This window comes from Hyaena hyaena, unplaced genomic scaffold, assembly GCF_003009895.1.
Source record: "Hyaena hyaena isolate Hyena2069 unplaced genomic scaffold, ASM300989v1 scaffold_131, whole genome shotgun sequence".
Classification (NCBI taxonomy): Eukaryota; Metazoa; Chordata; class Mammalia; order Carnivora; family Hyaenidae; genus Hyaena; species Hyaena hyaena.
Window position 1 is genome coordinate 2848749 of NW_024080761.1, and position 16325 is coordinate 2865073.

Here is a 16325-nt window from a genome sequence, read left to right on the forward strand (position 1 = left end):
ACAAGGTTGAGCAAGAGTTTATCGGCCGATAAAGGATGTCATAAAAAGAATATTGTTCAGTCACCTGGGTCTCGATTTCCTCCTCTAGGCGTGAGAATCTCTCCCCTCTCACCTTCCTCCTCACAAGGTGAAAATTGTACGCAGCGTCTCTTAGGGAAAAGCAGCTTCAGGTGCAGACTGAGGAATGATGTCATCCTGATAATAATTGGATGTGCTTTATTAATTGTGCTCCAGTAGGCCCTGTTAAGAAAAAAAAAATAGGTTAGCAGGGCACAGGCACAGGCTGTGAAATATTTATAGAGCGTCTGTCATGTATGAGACATAGTGCTCAAAGGCCAGAGGTGATATGTAAAAATGAAGAAGGCCCAGCCTCAGCCCTCAGGGAGCCACAGGCTAGTTATAATGATGATAACTATCAGAGTGTGCTTGCCTTGATGCTATAGCATGGCAAGAGTGAACATGGGCTTGAAAGTCAGACAGCTTAGGAGCTATGAGGGACATAGGAATTCACACAGGGTCACAGCACTCGGCATTCATTAGACCAAGGACAGACTGGCATAGAGAAAGGAGTCATGCTCACAATCAGTCAGGCCTGGGCTCTGATTCAGCCCTGCCTCTTCCTCAGGCGACCCTGAGCGGCCTCTCTGACTGTCTGGCCGGAGTGGAAGGAGCACTATGATATCTGCTTCCTAGGGCATAGAGTGCGTGGCACATAGTAGGCAAACAAGCGATGTTAGCTGTTACTATGATTATTCACGTGCTTTATTTCATACGAGCCTTTGAGAAACTTCACGAGGTGGGTATTATGATCAATTTCCGCTTGACAAGTAAGGAAACAGCTCGGTGAGGTACGGTATAACTCAGCTGGTGAGAGGGCAGCTGCGGTCCAAATGCAACTCTTTAATAGATAGTAAAGCTACTGTTTATTTAGTGCCTACTGTGTACCGAACAGTCTTCTAAGTTTTTACTTCACTACCTAAGTCTTCTAAGATGGTAACTCATTTGGTGCTTCCACAAGCCTGTATGACAGGCGTTACTGTCTCTGTGTTGTACACATAAGGAGATTGAAGCACAGGAGTGAAAGCACGTGCCCAAGGTCACACAGTTTGAAGTGGCAAAGCTAAGATTTGGACCCAGGCAGTCTGATGTCCAGAGCACCCCGTCTTAACCACTGTGGAGAAGACAGCTGTGCCTGGAACAGCTGCCGGTTCCCATTCGGGAATTCTGTGCTCATCCAGGAGCTACTGAGGATGCGCGCTCATGGTGGGTCCCACTCCTCCCTCGTGGTTGGCCCCAGGACATTCCCACTTGACCATATACCTGGGTCTCCCTGTTCAGTTCTGAGTGACCTGGACCTATTGCCAGGAGGCAGATCTGCCCTCCAAGGGTGGAGATATTTCTCTAATTGACAGAGTGCCAGGAAAAAAACATATGATGCCAGCTCTAAAGGCAGCTCTAAAAGCAAATTCCAGAAAGCCAGAAATCTCACACAAGCCTGGTTGGAAGAGAAGGTACGGTACCACGTGGATGCGCCAGTCAGGGAGTGTTGCTGACGCTCTTGCTCGGTGCCTCACCGTCTTGTTTGAGTTCACTGAGTTGTAGGAATTGCATGAAGGGTTGGGAAAGCTTGTGCCCTACGGCCAGATTTTTGGGAAAGGCAGACTAGTAGGAAAGATGATTCCTGGAGGCAGTTTGAGAGTTAGAGCCACCTGGGCAGCTGCCTGCCTGCCTGCCTTCCTTTCATACGTATTTAAGAAGGACCTCCTGGGTGTCAATTACTGGTCTGGACACTGGGGATACTGGCAAGAATAAGGCAGATAAGGTCCCTGCTCTGATGGAGCTGAGTCTAATGAGAGAGATGGTGAATAAGCTTTTACAGTAGATAATTCCAGAAGACATAATACTATAAAAAACATAAACAATGTATGTGCAACCTTATTTCAGCTCAGGCTGCTATAACAAAATAGCACAGACTAGGGGCTTAAACAGCAGGTGTTTATTTCTCGTGGTCCTGGAGGCTGGGAAGTCTGAGACCAGGGTGCCCGTATACTTGGATTCTGGTGAGAGGTTCTTGGGTTGGGTTCCAATGATCTTCCTGGCTTACTGCCTTTCTGCTGTGTCCTCACATGTTGGGATGAGAACAGGCTTGCTTATAAGGCACCAATCTCATCACGGGGCTCTACCCTTATGATCTCAACTAGACTTAATTGCCTCCCAAATGCCCTGCCTCCAAACATTATCACAGTGGGGGTTGGGACCTCAGCTATGGACTTGGGGGGACACAAGCATTCAGTGCATGAGAGACCTGAAGAAAAAGCCGGGAGAAAGGTGGTTCTTCATGGTGGCGACATGGAGAGCAGAGGCTCTGAGGCAGGATTAGGCTTAGTATGCTCAAGGGGCAGACAGAAGACCAGTGTGGCTGGGCTGGAGCAAGTAAGGAGACTAAGAGACTGTGCCATTGTCTTTTGCTGCATAACAGACCATTCCAAAACTTAGTGGTTCAACAGCAGTGTATCAATTATTCCTCAGAGTTCTGTGGGTTGACTGGGCTCATGGAGGCAGTTCTTTTGTTCTTTGATTTCCCATGTTCTCTGTAGAATCCCAAGTGTACAAAGTTTCAATCCATGTTACACATTGCATTTCTTGGTATAAGTATCCTTTGGAATACCCACCAGAGATTCCGTGGGAGATTTTTTTAATAAAGTAAAAAACTAAATTTACTCATAACCCACCACCCCTTTAAAAAACGCTCTTTGCATTTTGATGTATATACTTCCATTCTCTAGATGCTTTTTTTAAATGGTTTTTTTTTATTTTTTCTTTTTGAGAGAGAGAGAGAGAGCATGTGCCAGCGGGGGAGGGGCAGAGAGAGGGAGACCGAGAATCCCACTGTCAGCACAGAGCTCGAACTCATGAACCACAAGATCCTGAGCTGAGCCAAAGTCCTATGCTTAACTGACTGAGCCCCCCAGGCGCCCCTCCGGATACTTTTATACACATCTACTTACCTATTCAGATTAACTTAAAATGAAATTATTGCATATAGTTTGTAATTGAGTAATGTTTAACTATCATTTCTGAAGAGTAATTGATACCAGTATTTTCCAGGTTAGTAAATCTTGCTGGCAGGATTAGTTCTCAACATAAAAACGTGAGATTTCAAAAAATGGTTACTGTGGTGTATATGTGTATTTATGCCACTGGAGTGTGTGTGTGTGTTATTCATTTACCGGTATAACCACTTTTTTCAGTGCACAGTTCGGTAGCATTCAGTACAGTGAAATGTGTGACCACCACTACTGTCTGTCTCTGGAACTTTCTCCTCCCCCCAGACAGATCCTCTATACCCATTTAACAACTTCTCCCCATTCTTCCACACTTCCATTCCATTCCTCTATTCAGTTTTTCTGTCTTTGAATTTGCCTGTCGTAAGTCTCATGTAAGTAGAATTATATGATATTTGTCTTTTTGTGTCTGGCTTATTTCACTTAGCATAACGTCTTCACATCTCCTCTGCGCTGTGGTGTATATCACCACAGGGATAGTTGGTTGGTGTGAGTACGCTTGACCTCCCCATGCGACTTGGGCTTGCACCAGTGTATCAGCCAGGTTGTGAGAGGATGTTTCTAAGGGAATGGATGTTTCAAGACACGGGAAGTAGAAGCTGCTGGCTCCCAAAGCCTGGGCCTGGTGACCGCGACAGTGTCACTCAGCTCCTTGCTGTTGAGAGGAGACATAGAGCCCACCCAGTAAAAGGCGATTTGAAGAATTGATTTGCCACACAGGCAAGGAGGTTGAAGCGGGCGGGGGTCAAACCGTGTAGGGCTTTGTAGGCGGTGTGATAAGCGGTCTGATAAGAAGCCCAAGTGCTTTGTAGGGGTGAGCTGGAGAGTATATATATTTTAAACATTTTCTAAAATAGTGGACGCTTGCTCGCTGTAGAAAGTTGGCCTCTGGGGCCTGGGGTATGAGTATAGGGAGAATGGCATTGGAAAGGGTCAGGCTCTTCCTTCGCTCACTGTGTGAGTAAGCAAATTGCTTCCCTTCTCCGGCCAGTGTTCCAACTGTAAAATGAAGGGGGTGAGCAAGTCCGTGGCTTCCATACTGTTCTTCAGAATTCTTAAGTTCCTATAGTGACACGGGGCTGGCAATGCAGAGCCAGCTTGGAGGGACTCTGGCCCCCCCTCCACTGCCTTTAACTGGTAATTCTCTTGCATAACAACTAAAAGTTTGGATGGCCACAGATCTAGGTGTGTCAGGCATAATTTAAGCTACATGTTACAGAAAACCCCAAATAACAGCAGATTAACAACATGGAAATGCATTGTTTTCTTTCTTTTTTTAACGTTTTATTTATTTATTTTATTAACGTTTACTTTTGAGGAGGGGCAAGTAGGGGAGGGCAGAGAGAGGGCGGGGTAACAGAGGATCTGAAGCAGGTTCTGTGCTGACAGCAGAGAGCCCAATGTGAAGCTCAAATTCACGAACCATGAAATCGTGACCTGAGCCGAAGTCGGAAGCTGAACCGACTGAGGTCCTTAGGCGCCCCAGAAATGTATTGTTTTCTAAGTAGGAGCAGCACTGGGATATGCAACCCACGGCTAGAAGGCAGCTCCATTGTGTTGTTGGGAATCAGGCTGCCACCTCTGTGCCCAGCCGTCCCAGTACCGGCTTTTATCCTCAGTGTCCCCTCACAGGGCTGGTGAAGCTTTAGCCATAACACCCTTGCCCCAGGCAGCTGGAAGGGAAAAAAGGCAGAAGGGGTCACAGCCTCACCTTTTTAAGGAACCTTTCTAGAAGTCCCATATAACCCTTCTTGCATCTCATTGGCTAGTTCTTAGACACATGGCCTATACCTAGCTGCAAGAAGGACAGAGAAGTCTCCTTATTTGGGGCTGCCGTGTGTCCAGCTAAGAATCGGATTCTAGGAGAAGGGGATATGAGGTGTTTCTTCCCCACTAAGTCATTTCTGAGAATCCTTTGAGCTCTGCTGCTTCTAAGTCTGGGTCCGCTGGTGGAGGTTTAATTCAATACACATTTATTGCACATCTGCTGTTGGAAGAGTGTACCATTGTGCGGAACCATTCTCCTGGCATGAAGGTAACCAGTATTGGGAGCTCTTAGGAAATTCTGACTGTCACCATCACCACCATCGTCAGCACATTGCAGGAAACCCACCGCGACTGTTTAGAAATTCAACTTCACGTCTGAGAGATTTGGCCACGTTGACTGTGCTAGCTTCTCTTGAAATTTTCCATTTTGCACGAATAAACACAACAGCTGTGGTGGGCACGCCCCTTTCTTCACACCCAACCCAAACACCTCGTTCTGCGAACACCTCCCAACCCTCCAAGACCTGGGGTGCCACTCCCAGGGCTCAGCTCCTACGGGAGGGCTCCCTGTCCCACGTCTCCCTTGCTGCCTCCAGCACACCACTGTGCTCGACAGCCATCTTCCCTGCTCGCACGGCAGCCCTGAATGCTCTTATTTTCTCCCAGGCTGCACCCTTCCTGAGAGGCCCTAAACGGGTGACATATAATTGGCAGGTCTGAGACCTGAAGGATGAGGAGCCAGCTGTGCAAAGAGCGGGAGAGAAAGATAGTTCTTGAAGACAGGGACACTGAGAGCAAGGCCCTGCCTCGTTCATGTCCCTGCCTCTTCTGCACTCAGCATGGTGCCCACCCACTGTCCCCCAGGTGTGATCTGGGTGCATAATGGATGCTGCGCATGCAGAAACCCTAGCCTGGTGGGGGATCTCAGTAGAGTAGGGGTGGGGGCTGGAGAACCCCAGAGGTTTACTGCGCCCAGCAATGAGAGCACATGCCTTGTTCAGCTGGACAGTGGCCAGGCTGAGGGGCTGAGCTAGGGCACTCAGGGCAGGTGGAGCTAATCAAGCTTTCTTTCCAAACAAGACCCCCTAACGCCCCCTTTCTTTCCAAACAACACTTTCCTCTCTCACTGAGAGTAAATAAGCGTTATCATTCTCGGCCTCTCAGTGCTCGGCTGGTCAGAGTTGATGTCCCAGTGGTGCAGCCGTGTGGCAGTCCAGTTCTAAGGAGAGGGGAGGGACCTTCCAAATCCAGAAATCACCAAAGGTCAACTGGAGGCTGTCTCCAAGAGGGCAGAGTGTGCACAAATCCGGATTTATCCTAATGGTCCAACCCCCCTGGGAGCTCACAAACTCTGGCTTTGCTTTTGAAATCTCTTGAGGTGACGTCTGAAAGGAGTTTGGCCAGGGGCCTGGCAGTAGTAGGTGTTCGGCTCATATTCACTTCTTCTTCTGACCCCTGACAGCCTGGCCTGGTCTTTCTGGTAAGAGCCTTGAATTCTTCCCATCCACTCATTCATTCATTCTAAAGGTATTGATTGTGCTAGGGGTTGGTGATCAGAAACATAAGGCCCAGACCCGGCCTTTGAGGGGCTTGTTGATGGCATTGAGAGAGCTGAGAGTGAGGTGCATAGTTAACCGAGGTTCTGGGGACACTTTGGTGGCTCAGTCGGTTAAGCGTCTAGCTCTTGGTTTTGATTCAGGTCATGATCTCACAGCCCACATTGGTCTCTGTGCTGATGGCATGGAGTCTGCTTGGGATTCTCTGTCTGTCTCTCTCTCTCTGTCTCTGTCTCTCTCTCTCTTTCTCTTTCTCTCTCCTCCTCTCAAAATAAACATTTAAGGGGAACCTGGGTGGTTCAGTCAATTAAGCATCTGATTCTTGGTTTCGGCTCTGGTCATGATCTCATAGTTTGTGAGTCAAACCCCATGTCGGGCTCCACGCTGACAACTCAGAGCCTGCTTAGGATTCTTTGTCTCCCTCTCTCTCTGCCTCTTCCCTACGCTCACTCTCTGTCTCTCTCTCAAAATAAATAAACTTTAAACAGTTGGGTCCTCTGTCCCCCTCTTTCTGCCCTTCCCCTGCTCACTCACGCTCACTCTCTCTCAAAAATAAACATAAAAAAAAAAAACCCCAACAACAACACAGATTGTGGAGCAGAACCTGGACTCAAAGCTGGACTCAAATCCCACCTCCACCAATTCCTAGCTGTGTGACCATGGGCCTGTTACTTAACCTTTCTGTTCCTCAATTTCCTCATCTGTAAAAAGAAGAACAATAGTGCTTACTTACCTCACAGGGCTCTTGTGGAATCAAATGAGTTCATACACGTAGAACAATTAGAACATTGCCTGTCACATAATAAGGCTTGATAAATGATTCACATGCACGTAGGTATAAAATTATTATTATAACAAAGAGCTAGGTTGTCAGCAAACACTTGATCGTTGCCTCCTTGGCATAGGCCCTGGACCAGTGTGTGGGACTTGTGGTGAGCAGGACCAGCCAGGCCCCTGCCCTCGTGGGCTGCCGTGCAGCAGGGAAGATGGCTGTCGAGCACGTCAGTGTGCCGAAGTCAGCAAGGGAGACGTGGGACAGGGAGCCCTCCCGTAGGAGCTGAGCCCTGGGAGTGGCACCCCAGGTCTTGGAGGGTTGGGAGGTGTTCGCAGAACGAGGTGTTCGGGTTGGGTGTGAAGAAAGGGGCGTGCAAAATGGAAAATTTCAAGAGAAGCTAGCACGGTCAACGTGGCCAGATCTGTCAGACGTAAAGTTGAATTTCTTAACAGTTGCGGTGGGTTTCACGCAGTGTGCAATGTGATGACAGTGATGGTGACGGAATTTCCTAAGAGCTTTCTATACGCCGAGTATTGTTCTAAATGCTTTGCTTATATTAATCTGTTTAATCTTCTCAAGCGTACTATGACTTAGGAGCTATTTTTAGCCTTATTATACAGATAAGGGAACTGATGTAGAGAATGGTTAAGTCACTTGCCTAAGTTAGTAGGTGGCATAGTCAACATTAGAACAAGGCTGTCTGGCTCGGCAGCCTGTGCCTTTACGATTACACTGTGTAAAAAGCACACAAGATAATACCTTTTTGTACAAATAGTAAAAGTGTAGTTATGCATAGAACCTTCTGGGAAGAGGAAGTAAAGGAGGGAAAGAGGTGACAGGATAGACCTTTTATTTTGGTGTTTCTCTTTTTAAAAAAATCTGAAACACAGCAAAGTATTAATATCTGCTAATTTGGGTTGTGTCTATGTGGATTGTAAAATTATTCTCTGTGTTTTTCTGTATACTTTGAAATATTTAATAATTTTTCCTTGGGGCTCCTGGGTGGCTCAGTCGGTTAAGCATCTGACTTTGGCTCAGATCATGATCTTGCAGTCTGTGAGTTCGAGCCATGCGTCAGGCTGTGTGCTGATAGCTCAGAGCCTGGAGCCTGCTTCAGATTCTGTGTGTGTCTCTCTCTGCCCCTCCCCTGCTCAAGTTCTGTCTCTCTCTGTCTCAAAAGTAAATAAATGTTAAAAAAAATTTTTTTTTAATAATTTTTCCTTGAAATTTTTATGGAGGTAATTACAGAGTCACATGTTGTGAGAAATAATACAAAGACAAGAAAACGACAGCAAGAAAAAGAAAGACCACAGAGAGGTCCCAGATACCATCTACACCTAGTTTCTCCCAGTGCTGTGTACAGTAGTTAAGTGTCACAACCGGGATGATGACATTGACATGGCCCACCCACTGTATGCAGGTTTTCCTAGTTTTACTTGTACTTGCTTCTGTACATTCATGTTTGTATGTACGTTAAGGTCTGTTCAGTTTTACGCAGGTGTTACACACAGGTAGGTTTGCGTGTCCACCAACCCAGTCAGAACACCGGAACGGATCTAACTTCACCAGGGTCCTCTGCATCCATGTCCCTAAAGCCACGCGCATGCGTGCATGCACACCCCAGTGCCTCGGAACCACTAATCTCTTCTCCACTTCTGTCCTCTTCTCTGCGTCGTCATTTCAGAAATGTTACGTAAACACAGTCACACGGTGTGCAAGATTGAGGGCTCGGCTTTTCTCACGCTGCATAATTCCCTTGAGATCCATCCCAAACAGTTGCCTGTCTCGGTAGCTTGTTCCTTGGTATCGCTGGGTCATAGCCCGCGGTGGGATACCCCACCGTTTATTTTAACCTTTCCCCTGTTGGATGTTAGAGCTGTTTCCAGTTTGGGGCTGGTGGGAATAAAGCTGCCGTGAACATTCACGTACTGGTCCATGTGTGGATGTAGGTTTTCGTTTCTTCGGGATAAATGCCCCAGAGTACAGTTGCTGGGGGACATGGTAAGGCATGTCTGGTGTCATAAGAAACTGCCAGACTGTTTCCAGAGTGGCTGTGTCTATTTCATAATTTAAAAAAGAAGGTTTTTGGCTGACAGAGGAAAGGCAGTCCCGGTCGAGGAAGAAACATACACAGGCCTGGTGCTAGAAGTGCACGGAGGCTTGTGGAACGAGCACGGTGGTTCGTGTTGCTAGGAAAGACTCTGGGTTTAGCTGAAGAGGGAAAGCAAGGTCGCTCCTTAGTCAGTCAACAAACACTTACTGAGTTCTTCCATGTGCCAGACACTGTCCGGCGTATGGAGGCACTGTCTTCCGAAGCCTGTGTCTAGCAGAAAAGACCAAGTGAAATAATTACAAGGTACATAGTTTACAGGGGTGAAGGAGGGCCTTCGGGAGGGCGTGACGTGTGTGTCTGCAGACACCAGGTGCTTCCCATGAAGGCAGGGACGCGCCTGTCTTGTTCTCCCCCAGGCCTCAGCACACAGTAGGCAGTCAGCAAATATGTGTGAAATGTGGAGCGGATGTTCTCACGTGGTGTACACATTCCCTGTGAGCGTGTCCTGTCCGCAGCTGCATGTCCCAGTCCCGCCGTGTGGGTAAAAGGGCAGAGGCGCGGTCCAGACTCCGGGGTCCAGACACCCCACCCTGGAGTGAATTGCCACACCGCAGATTGGAAGCCAGCATGACATACAGAAGGTTGGAATGCTCTACTGTAAAGTTTTAATTGTTAAACAAGCAAAGACGGTTGTAAATTCTGTGTGGCAGGACAGTATTGCATAGTGTGCCTGTTGTCGCCGCCACGGTTTCTTATCAGCCTGTTGGGGTTTCACAGCCTCTCGTGCTTCTTGCATGTTGGAGGGGCCCCTCCGCAGGGTCTCTGGGGCATGGTGCAACACCGTCCTCTTTCCTGTGGGGGTGGCGGCCAGGCTTCTGTGCGTCCTCCACCTGACTTCCCCTCATTCCGTCTCATGTCTAGATTTTCTCCAAAGGAACATCCAGTGCTCGCCCTACCAGGGGCCCCGGCCCAGTTCCCCGTCCTGGAGGAGCACAGGCCGCTCCAGAAGTACATGGTATGGTCAGACGAGATGGTGAAGACGGGAGAGGCCCACATCCGCGCCCATCTCATCCGGCCCTACGTGGGCATTCACCTGCGCATTGGCTCTGACTGGGTAATTTCTCCCTTCCTCTCCTGGCTGGCTGGCACATGTCCCTGACTAGGGCCCACGCCTGTGCGTGTTGAACACTGAACCCGCTGCCGAGCCCTGGACGGGGCAGAGACATCTCACTCAGCCAAGATCGTGGCACGGTGTTCCAGGATCCTGCCAGAGACACATCAGAAATGTGGCTCCAGAGTGCTTGCTTGCCAGCCCTCATTTTAACAGTTGCCATTTTTGTCCTTATTTTGCAGGTGGGTGAATAAACATCCAGCTAGACTCCCAAGTCAGGCAGTAAGCCGGAGAGAGACCCGCAGCTCAGGAGTCCTCTGGTCCAGCTCAGCATTTAGCCAGTAGATTCTTTGTTGAAAAATAAGCTCTGGAGATTGGGTGGGGCTCCAAAGAAATGCAGATGTCATCCTCCATATTCGGAGGCTGCTTAAATGTGCAGAAACCTCACCAGGTCATCTTCTGTGTGGAAATAACAGAGCAATGTAGACAGTCTCCTTAATTTACACAAGAAGATATATGTATCTTAGAAATGCTCATTGTGGAAGACTTGAAAAATACTGACAAGTATAGAAATTAGATCAAAATTCAGTCAGAGTCTGTTAAGGAAGTACGGGTGACCCTTGAAGAACTTGAGCTTGAAGTGCGTAGGCCCACTGAAATGCGCTGCCTTTTTACAGTGCAGTGCTGTACCTGTGTTTTCTTTTCCTTACAGCATTCGTAGTAACTTTTTCTTGTTTCTAGCTTCCTTTATTATAATACAGTACATGGTACATATGACATACAAAATACGTGTTCATTGACTTTGTTATCAGTAAGGCTTTTGGTTTACAATAGGCTATTAGTAGTTAAGTTTGGGGGAAGTCAAGAATTATATGCAGGTTTTTGATAAAAATTATATGCACAGGGTGGGGAGTAGTGTCCTTAACCCCTGTGTTGTTCAAGGGTCAACTGTAGTCACACATGTGTGCCCTTGACTCTCTTCCCGCTCTCCTTCCACAAAGAAAAGGAGCCAAGCTGAGAGTATCTTGGCCCAGAATATCTTGTGAATAGTTTCAGCCAAACCTTTAAGAAACAGTTTCCATCTTTATGTGCTTAGAACATAAAAAGTTATAAGATGCTGTGTTTTATAAAGCTAGCATAGCACTAGAGCAAACTCCGATAAGGTCAATTCAGAAGAGTAGATAGAACCCGTTCTCACAAACCTAGATGCCCAAATTCTAAGTAGGATATTAGCAAGTAAACTCCAGTAACATATTAAAGAGCACATAACATAAGTAAACTTTATCCCAGGAATGTAATTCACTGTATTAGCACCCAAAGAGGAAAAATCATATAACCGTCTCAATAGAGGCCAAGAAAGTATTTGATAAAAGTCAACATTCTTTCATGATTTAAAAAAAAAAAAAAGAAAGAAAGAAAGAAAAGAAAAACCTCTTAACCAACCGGGAAAGAAGGGACCCACCTTAACTTGATAAAGGCTATCTCTCCGAAACCCACAGCAAACATGTACTTCACGGGAGCTATCAGAAGTGTTCCCACTGAAGTCAGAGATCAGATAAGGCTGCCCATTATCACCACCATGGCTCACAATTCTACTGGAGTTCCCAGATAATATAGTAAGACTAAGAGAAAAATACTTTGTAAAAAGCCAGTATGCCACTACCTGGCAGTAACGGCTGTTGCTGTTTTGATGCATTTCCCTCTTCTCTCGGTGCTTTTTTTAAAAAACACAGCTCAGCTTCTCTACAGCCTTTCTCCACTTAGTGGCTCTTGCCCCTGGGGTCCAGGGCCAGTTGCAGTCTTTAACCCTGTCCCCCTTCAACACTGCAGAAAAACGCCTGTGCCATGCTGAAGGATGGGACCGCCGGCTCCCACTTCATGGCCTCCCCGCAGTGTGTGGGCTACAGCCGCAGCACGGCGGCCCCTCTCACCGTGACCATGTGCCTCCCTGACCTGAAGGAGATCCGACGGGCCGTGAAGCTGTGGGTGGAAGCGCTGAATGCCCGGTCGGTCTACATTGCCACGGATTCTGAGAGTTTCGTGCCCGAGATCCAAGAGCTCTTCAAAGGGGAGGTGTGTGTGGGCCCAGCGGGGGTGCGGCGGGAAGGGAATCAAAGAAAGCGCCAGGGTGGTCCCTCCACATGCTTCATGTCCTCCTGACACTTAGGCGTTTCCACTCCGGCTCCTAGCCCTCCTTCAAATCCCAGCCCAAACCCCGTGACACCTTCTCTCCAGTTCCCCCTGCACTCTTGTAGCTATGTGTCCCTCCTGGAGCTGTCACCATATGTTGTCACAGCTGCTCTCGAGGTACCGTCTCGTCTGTGTGAGAATAGAAACACGTCCCACTTCTTCCCACTCGTTGTGGCTCCTTGCAGGCAGGATCTGAGGCTGAGTCACTACTCTCTTCCTCAGCGTGTAGAGAGGCCTTGCCGCCACCACTGTCTAGGGCAGCGCTTAAACAGTTGATGCTCAGTGGCTGTTGAATAAGGGCATGAGGAGCGGGCCCTTGGGAGAAGTCCAGTGTGACAGAGACATTAAGAGCTGGACTCTGGAGCCAGAGAGCTGGGGTGCTCCTTGCTATGCAGTCCTGCGCAAGTTCCTTTAGTTCTCTGTACTTCTGTTTCGTTTTCTGTAAGATGAGACTGAGAGTAGCCCTGTCTCCTAGGGTGATTGTGAAGATAAGATGCAAAGAAACTAAAACTGTTCCAGTACAAAACAAGCGCTCAATAGTTAGTCGTCACTGATAATAGGAGTCAGGGTTGTTGAGGGGCGCCTGGGTGGCTTAGTCGGTTAAGCGTCCGACTTTCGCTTAGGTCATGATCTCGCGGTTCGTGGGTTCGGGCCCCGCGTCAGGCTCTGTGCTGACTGCCAGCTCAGAGCCTGGAGCCTGTTTCGGTCTGTGACTCCCTCTCTCTCTGATCCTCCCCTGCTCACACTGTCTCTCTCTCTCCTAGAAATAAATAAAACATTAAAAAAAATTAAAAAAAAAAAAAAAAAAGGAGTCAGGGTTGTTGAATAAAGGGAATGCTCTTTTGTACTTCGTAAATGCTTCAGGAAGCAGTGAATAGTAAATGCTTGGATGTGTGATTAAGGAGTGGGATGTACTTGGTGCTCTCCCAGTGGAGAGGAGGTAAGAAGTCTCCCTAAAATGACTGAGTTAACACTAAGCATTCCATAAGATTTTGTGGAATGAATGAAAGCCCTAAACGCCTGCAGAGACCTTCAAAGGTCTGCTTGGCTTTATGCGAGGGGCTCCCTTCTCTCTCTTAGTCCAGACACCAGCTGGAGGCCTTGACTTGTAGAGAAGGTGCTAAGTCAGCGCACCCTGGCCTCCCTCCTGCCCACCCGCCTTATAGACCATCGGAGCTGGGAGACTTTGGGGCTCCTCTAACAGCGCCTGCGTGTTACACTGAGGAAACCAAAGTCCCAAGAAGGGATAGAATTTACCCAGGAGGTCTCAGAGCTAACGATAGTGGGTATGACACGGAGCGGGTAAATTTCAGGGCGTGGGTGGAATTATTCGGGGATTTTGGCCGTGATTATACTAGTATTATTTCTTTGCTACCCTCCAAATAGCGAGATGATGATTTTTGTTAGATCAGAAATCTCTGTCTGACAGCAAAGCACTTTCAGCCCCAGCTCTGCCCACACCCCCATCTCTAGGCTAAGTTGAAGCATTTGGAGAGTCCCAGGGAGTTTTTTTGTGAGTTTTTAGAGTTGGTATATTTGTTCCACCTTAAGCCTCTTGCCATTTTCTGTTTCCTGTCCATGTGCCACTGTTCTTGCCACTGCCGACTCCTCAACCCCTTCGTCTGTGGGCTCAGAGCCCACCCTTGCCCCTCCGTTAGGCTGGGCCACCGCTGAGCTGAGGATGCCAGTAAATAAGATGTGGTCCTGCCCTCCAAGACTCCCAGTCTAGAATCAGTCTAGATCAGGAAAGGAGACTGCACAGAACTCTAATATATGCTGCAAGAGAGGTCCAAGAGCTTTAGGAGAGGCAGGGGCTCATTCATTCACGTGTCCAGTCACCAGATGTTTATTGAGGCAGGCCCGGCCAGCGGTGACAAGAAGACCCACCACAGCCCAGCCCCATCAAGTTCAGGAGACTGATATTAGTCGGAGTGAAAACTACAAACCAAGATGTGTGCTCCAAAGTAAAGGAATGTAGTTCCATGAGAGTATAGTGCAGAGGACCCTGGCCTAGATCAGGGTCCACAGAGGTGAGACTGGAGCTGCAGAGCGAGGGTCAAGTAAGAAGTAAGCAGACAAAAAGATGAATGCCTCAACCAGAGGGAGAGTGCATGCAAAGGTCCTGAGGCAGGAGGGACCTGGTCGATAGTGGCTGGAGCTCAAAGGGTGATGGGGGAAGATCTGAGAGGTGGAGACGTGGCTTGGACAGGGCCTTTTAGGCCACAGTCAAGATTTTTCCTTTTCTTTTTTTTTTTTTAAATTTTTTTTTTTAATGTTTTTTATTTATTTCTAGGAGAGAGAGAGACAGCGTGAGCAGGGGAGGGTCAGAGAGAGAGGGAGTCACAGACTGAAACAGGCTCCAGGCTCTGAGCTGGCAGTCAGCACAGAGCCCGACGCGGGGCTCGAACCCACGAACCGCAAGATCATGACCTAAGCGAAAGTCGGACGCTTAACCGACTAAGCCACCCAGGCGCCCCAAGATTTTTCCTTTTCATCTGAAGATCAGGAGGTTGCCATTTAAGGGTGTTCAGCATGGGGTGGAGGGAGGGACAGAGAAAAAGTTTTTCCAGCTGCTCGGTGGTGAACAGACAGAGACAGTGAGGGAGCCCATGAGGAGGTAAGAGATTGTGGTGGCTGGCCCGGGAGTGGTGGTCCATCGAGAGAAGGGGTCACTTTTGGGGAATATCTTGGGGACAGATGGAACAGGACTTTGGGGCTCAGAGGCATCCAGGCATCAGAACAGGATGGGTGGAGCCCTGTTTGATCAGATCTCAGTGTGATGGGGAGAGCCACACCTGCCGGGCTAGGGCTTCCTGAGAGAACGGCGGAACTGGCTGGGCCTTGCACTGAATAGGAAAAAGCTGCTCCAGGCAGAGGGAACCACACTAGTGAAGGCATAGAGGGTGAATGATGCTGGGTCGAGAGCTGAGGCTGCCGTGGGGGAGGGGTGTGCCACGTGGGGGTATGCTGGGACCGCGTCTGGGCAGCACTGCTGGTGGAACGCCCAGCCCCACGTCTGAATCCTCTCTGCACCTCCTTTTGCGTCTGGCACTTCTGTGCAGGGGAAGGAAGAAAGCCGGGGGTATGGCTGCGGGCCTTGGCCAAACTGGCCGCCTCTGCCTGCAGCCACCCTGGTGAGAACGCTCTGCCCTTCCTCCCGCAGGTCAAGGTGGTGAGCCTGAAGCCTGAAGTGGCCCAGATTGACCTGTACATCCTCGGCCAAGCCGACCACTTTATTGGCAACTGTGTCTCCTCCTTTACCGCCTTCGTGAAGCGGGAACGGGACCTCCAGGGGAGGCTGTCCTCTTTCTTTGGCATGGACAAGCCCCCTCAGCTGCGGGATGAGTTCTGACCCTGGCTGGAGCACCTCGCCAGCATAAGCCAGTCCCCCTGGCCGGGCCTGACAGCTAGCAGTGCTCCCAGCACTGGCTCCCAAGGATGCAAGCTCTTCTCCCTCGCCAGAGACAGAAAGGCACCAGGGGCTCCTGGAGGAGGATTCCGTGTCCCAGAGCACAGGGCTCGCCGGCTCCTGGGCCGGGCATCTCCGCTCCCTGCGTGCCTCCTGCCATTTCTCCCGGGCACTGCTCACACTGGCAGAGCAGTCCCACCTCCATCTTCTGGGCTGCCCGGCTCGGAGCAGCCCGGGGGCTCAACTCTTCTCAGTGACTTTTTTATAGAGACAGAGATACTTATAGTTTTGATATGAGGTCATGACTACCCTAGAACTCTCCCTCATTTTTTTTTTTTTATATTTTTGGGGTTTTTTTTTTTTTTTTTTTCTGAGAGAGAGACACCATGAGCAGGGGAG

The 16325-nt window shown here is 48.9% G+C and overlaps 1 protein-coding gene across 3 annotated transcripts in view; it reads left to right on the forward strand.

Annotated features, from left to right (window-relative positions):
• The window catches only part of POFUT1 (protein O-fucosyltransferase 1), a 33508-nt gene that overhangs the window by 8465 nt on the left and 8718 nt on the right, over positions 1-16325 (forward strand). For 2 of the 3 annotated variants that reach the window (XR_005529419.1, XM_039237779.1), the window contains exons 5-7: positions 10138-10330; positions 12158-12400; positions 15681-15893. Coding sequence is in view for 2 of the 3 variants with exons in the window: in XM_039237779.1 (XP_039093710.1) it covers positions 10138-10330; positions 12158-12400; positions 15681-15869 (625 nt within the window). In the remaining variant the exon portion in view is untranslated. Of the gene's footprint in view, positions 1-10137; positions 10331-12157; positions 12401-15680; positions 16291-16325 lie in introns of those variants that run through there. The other variant, XM_039237778.1, reaches the window with a different exon arrangement.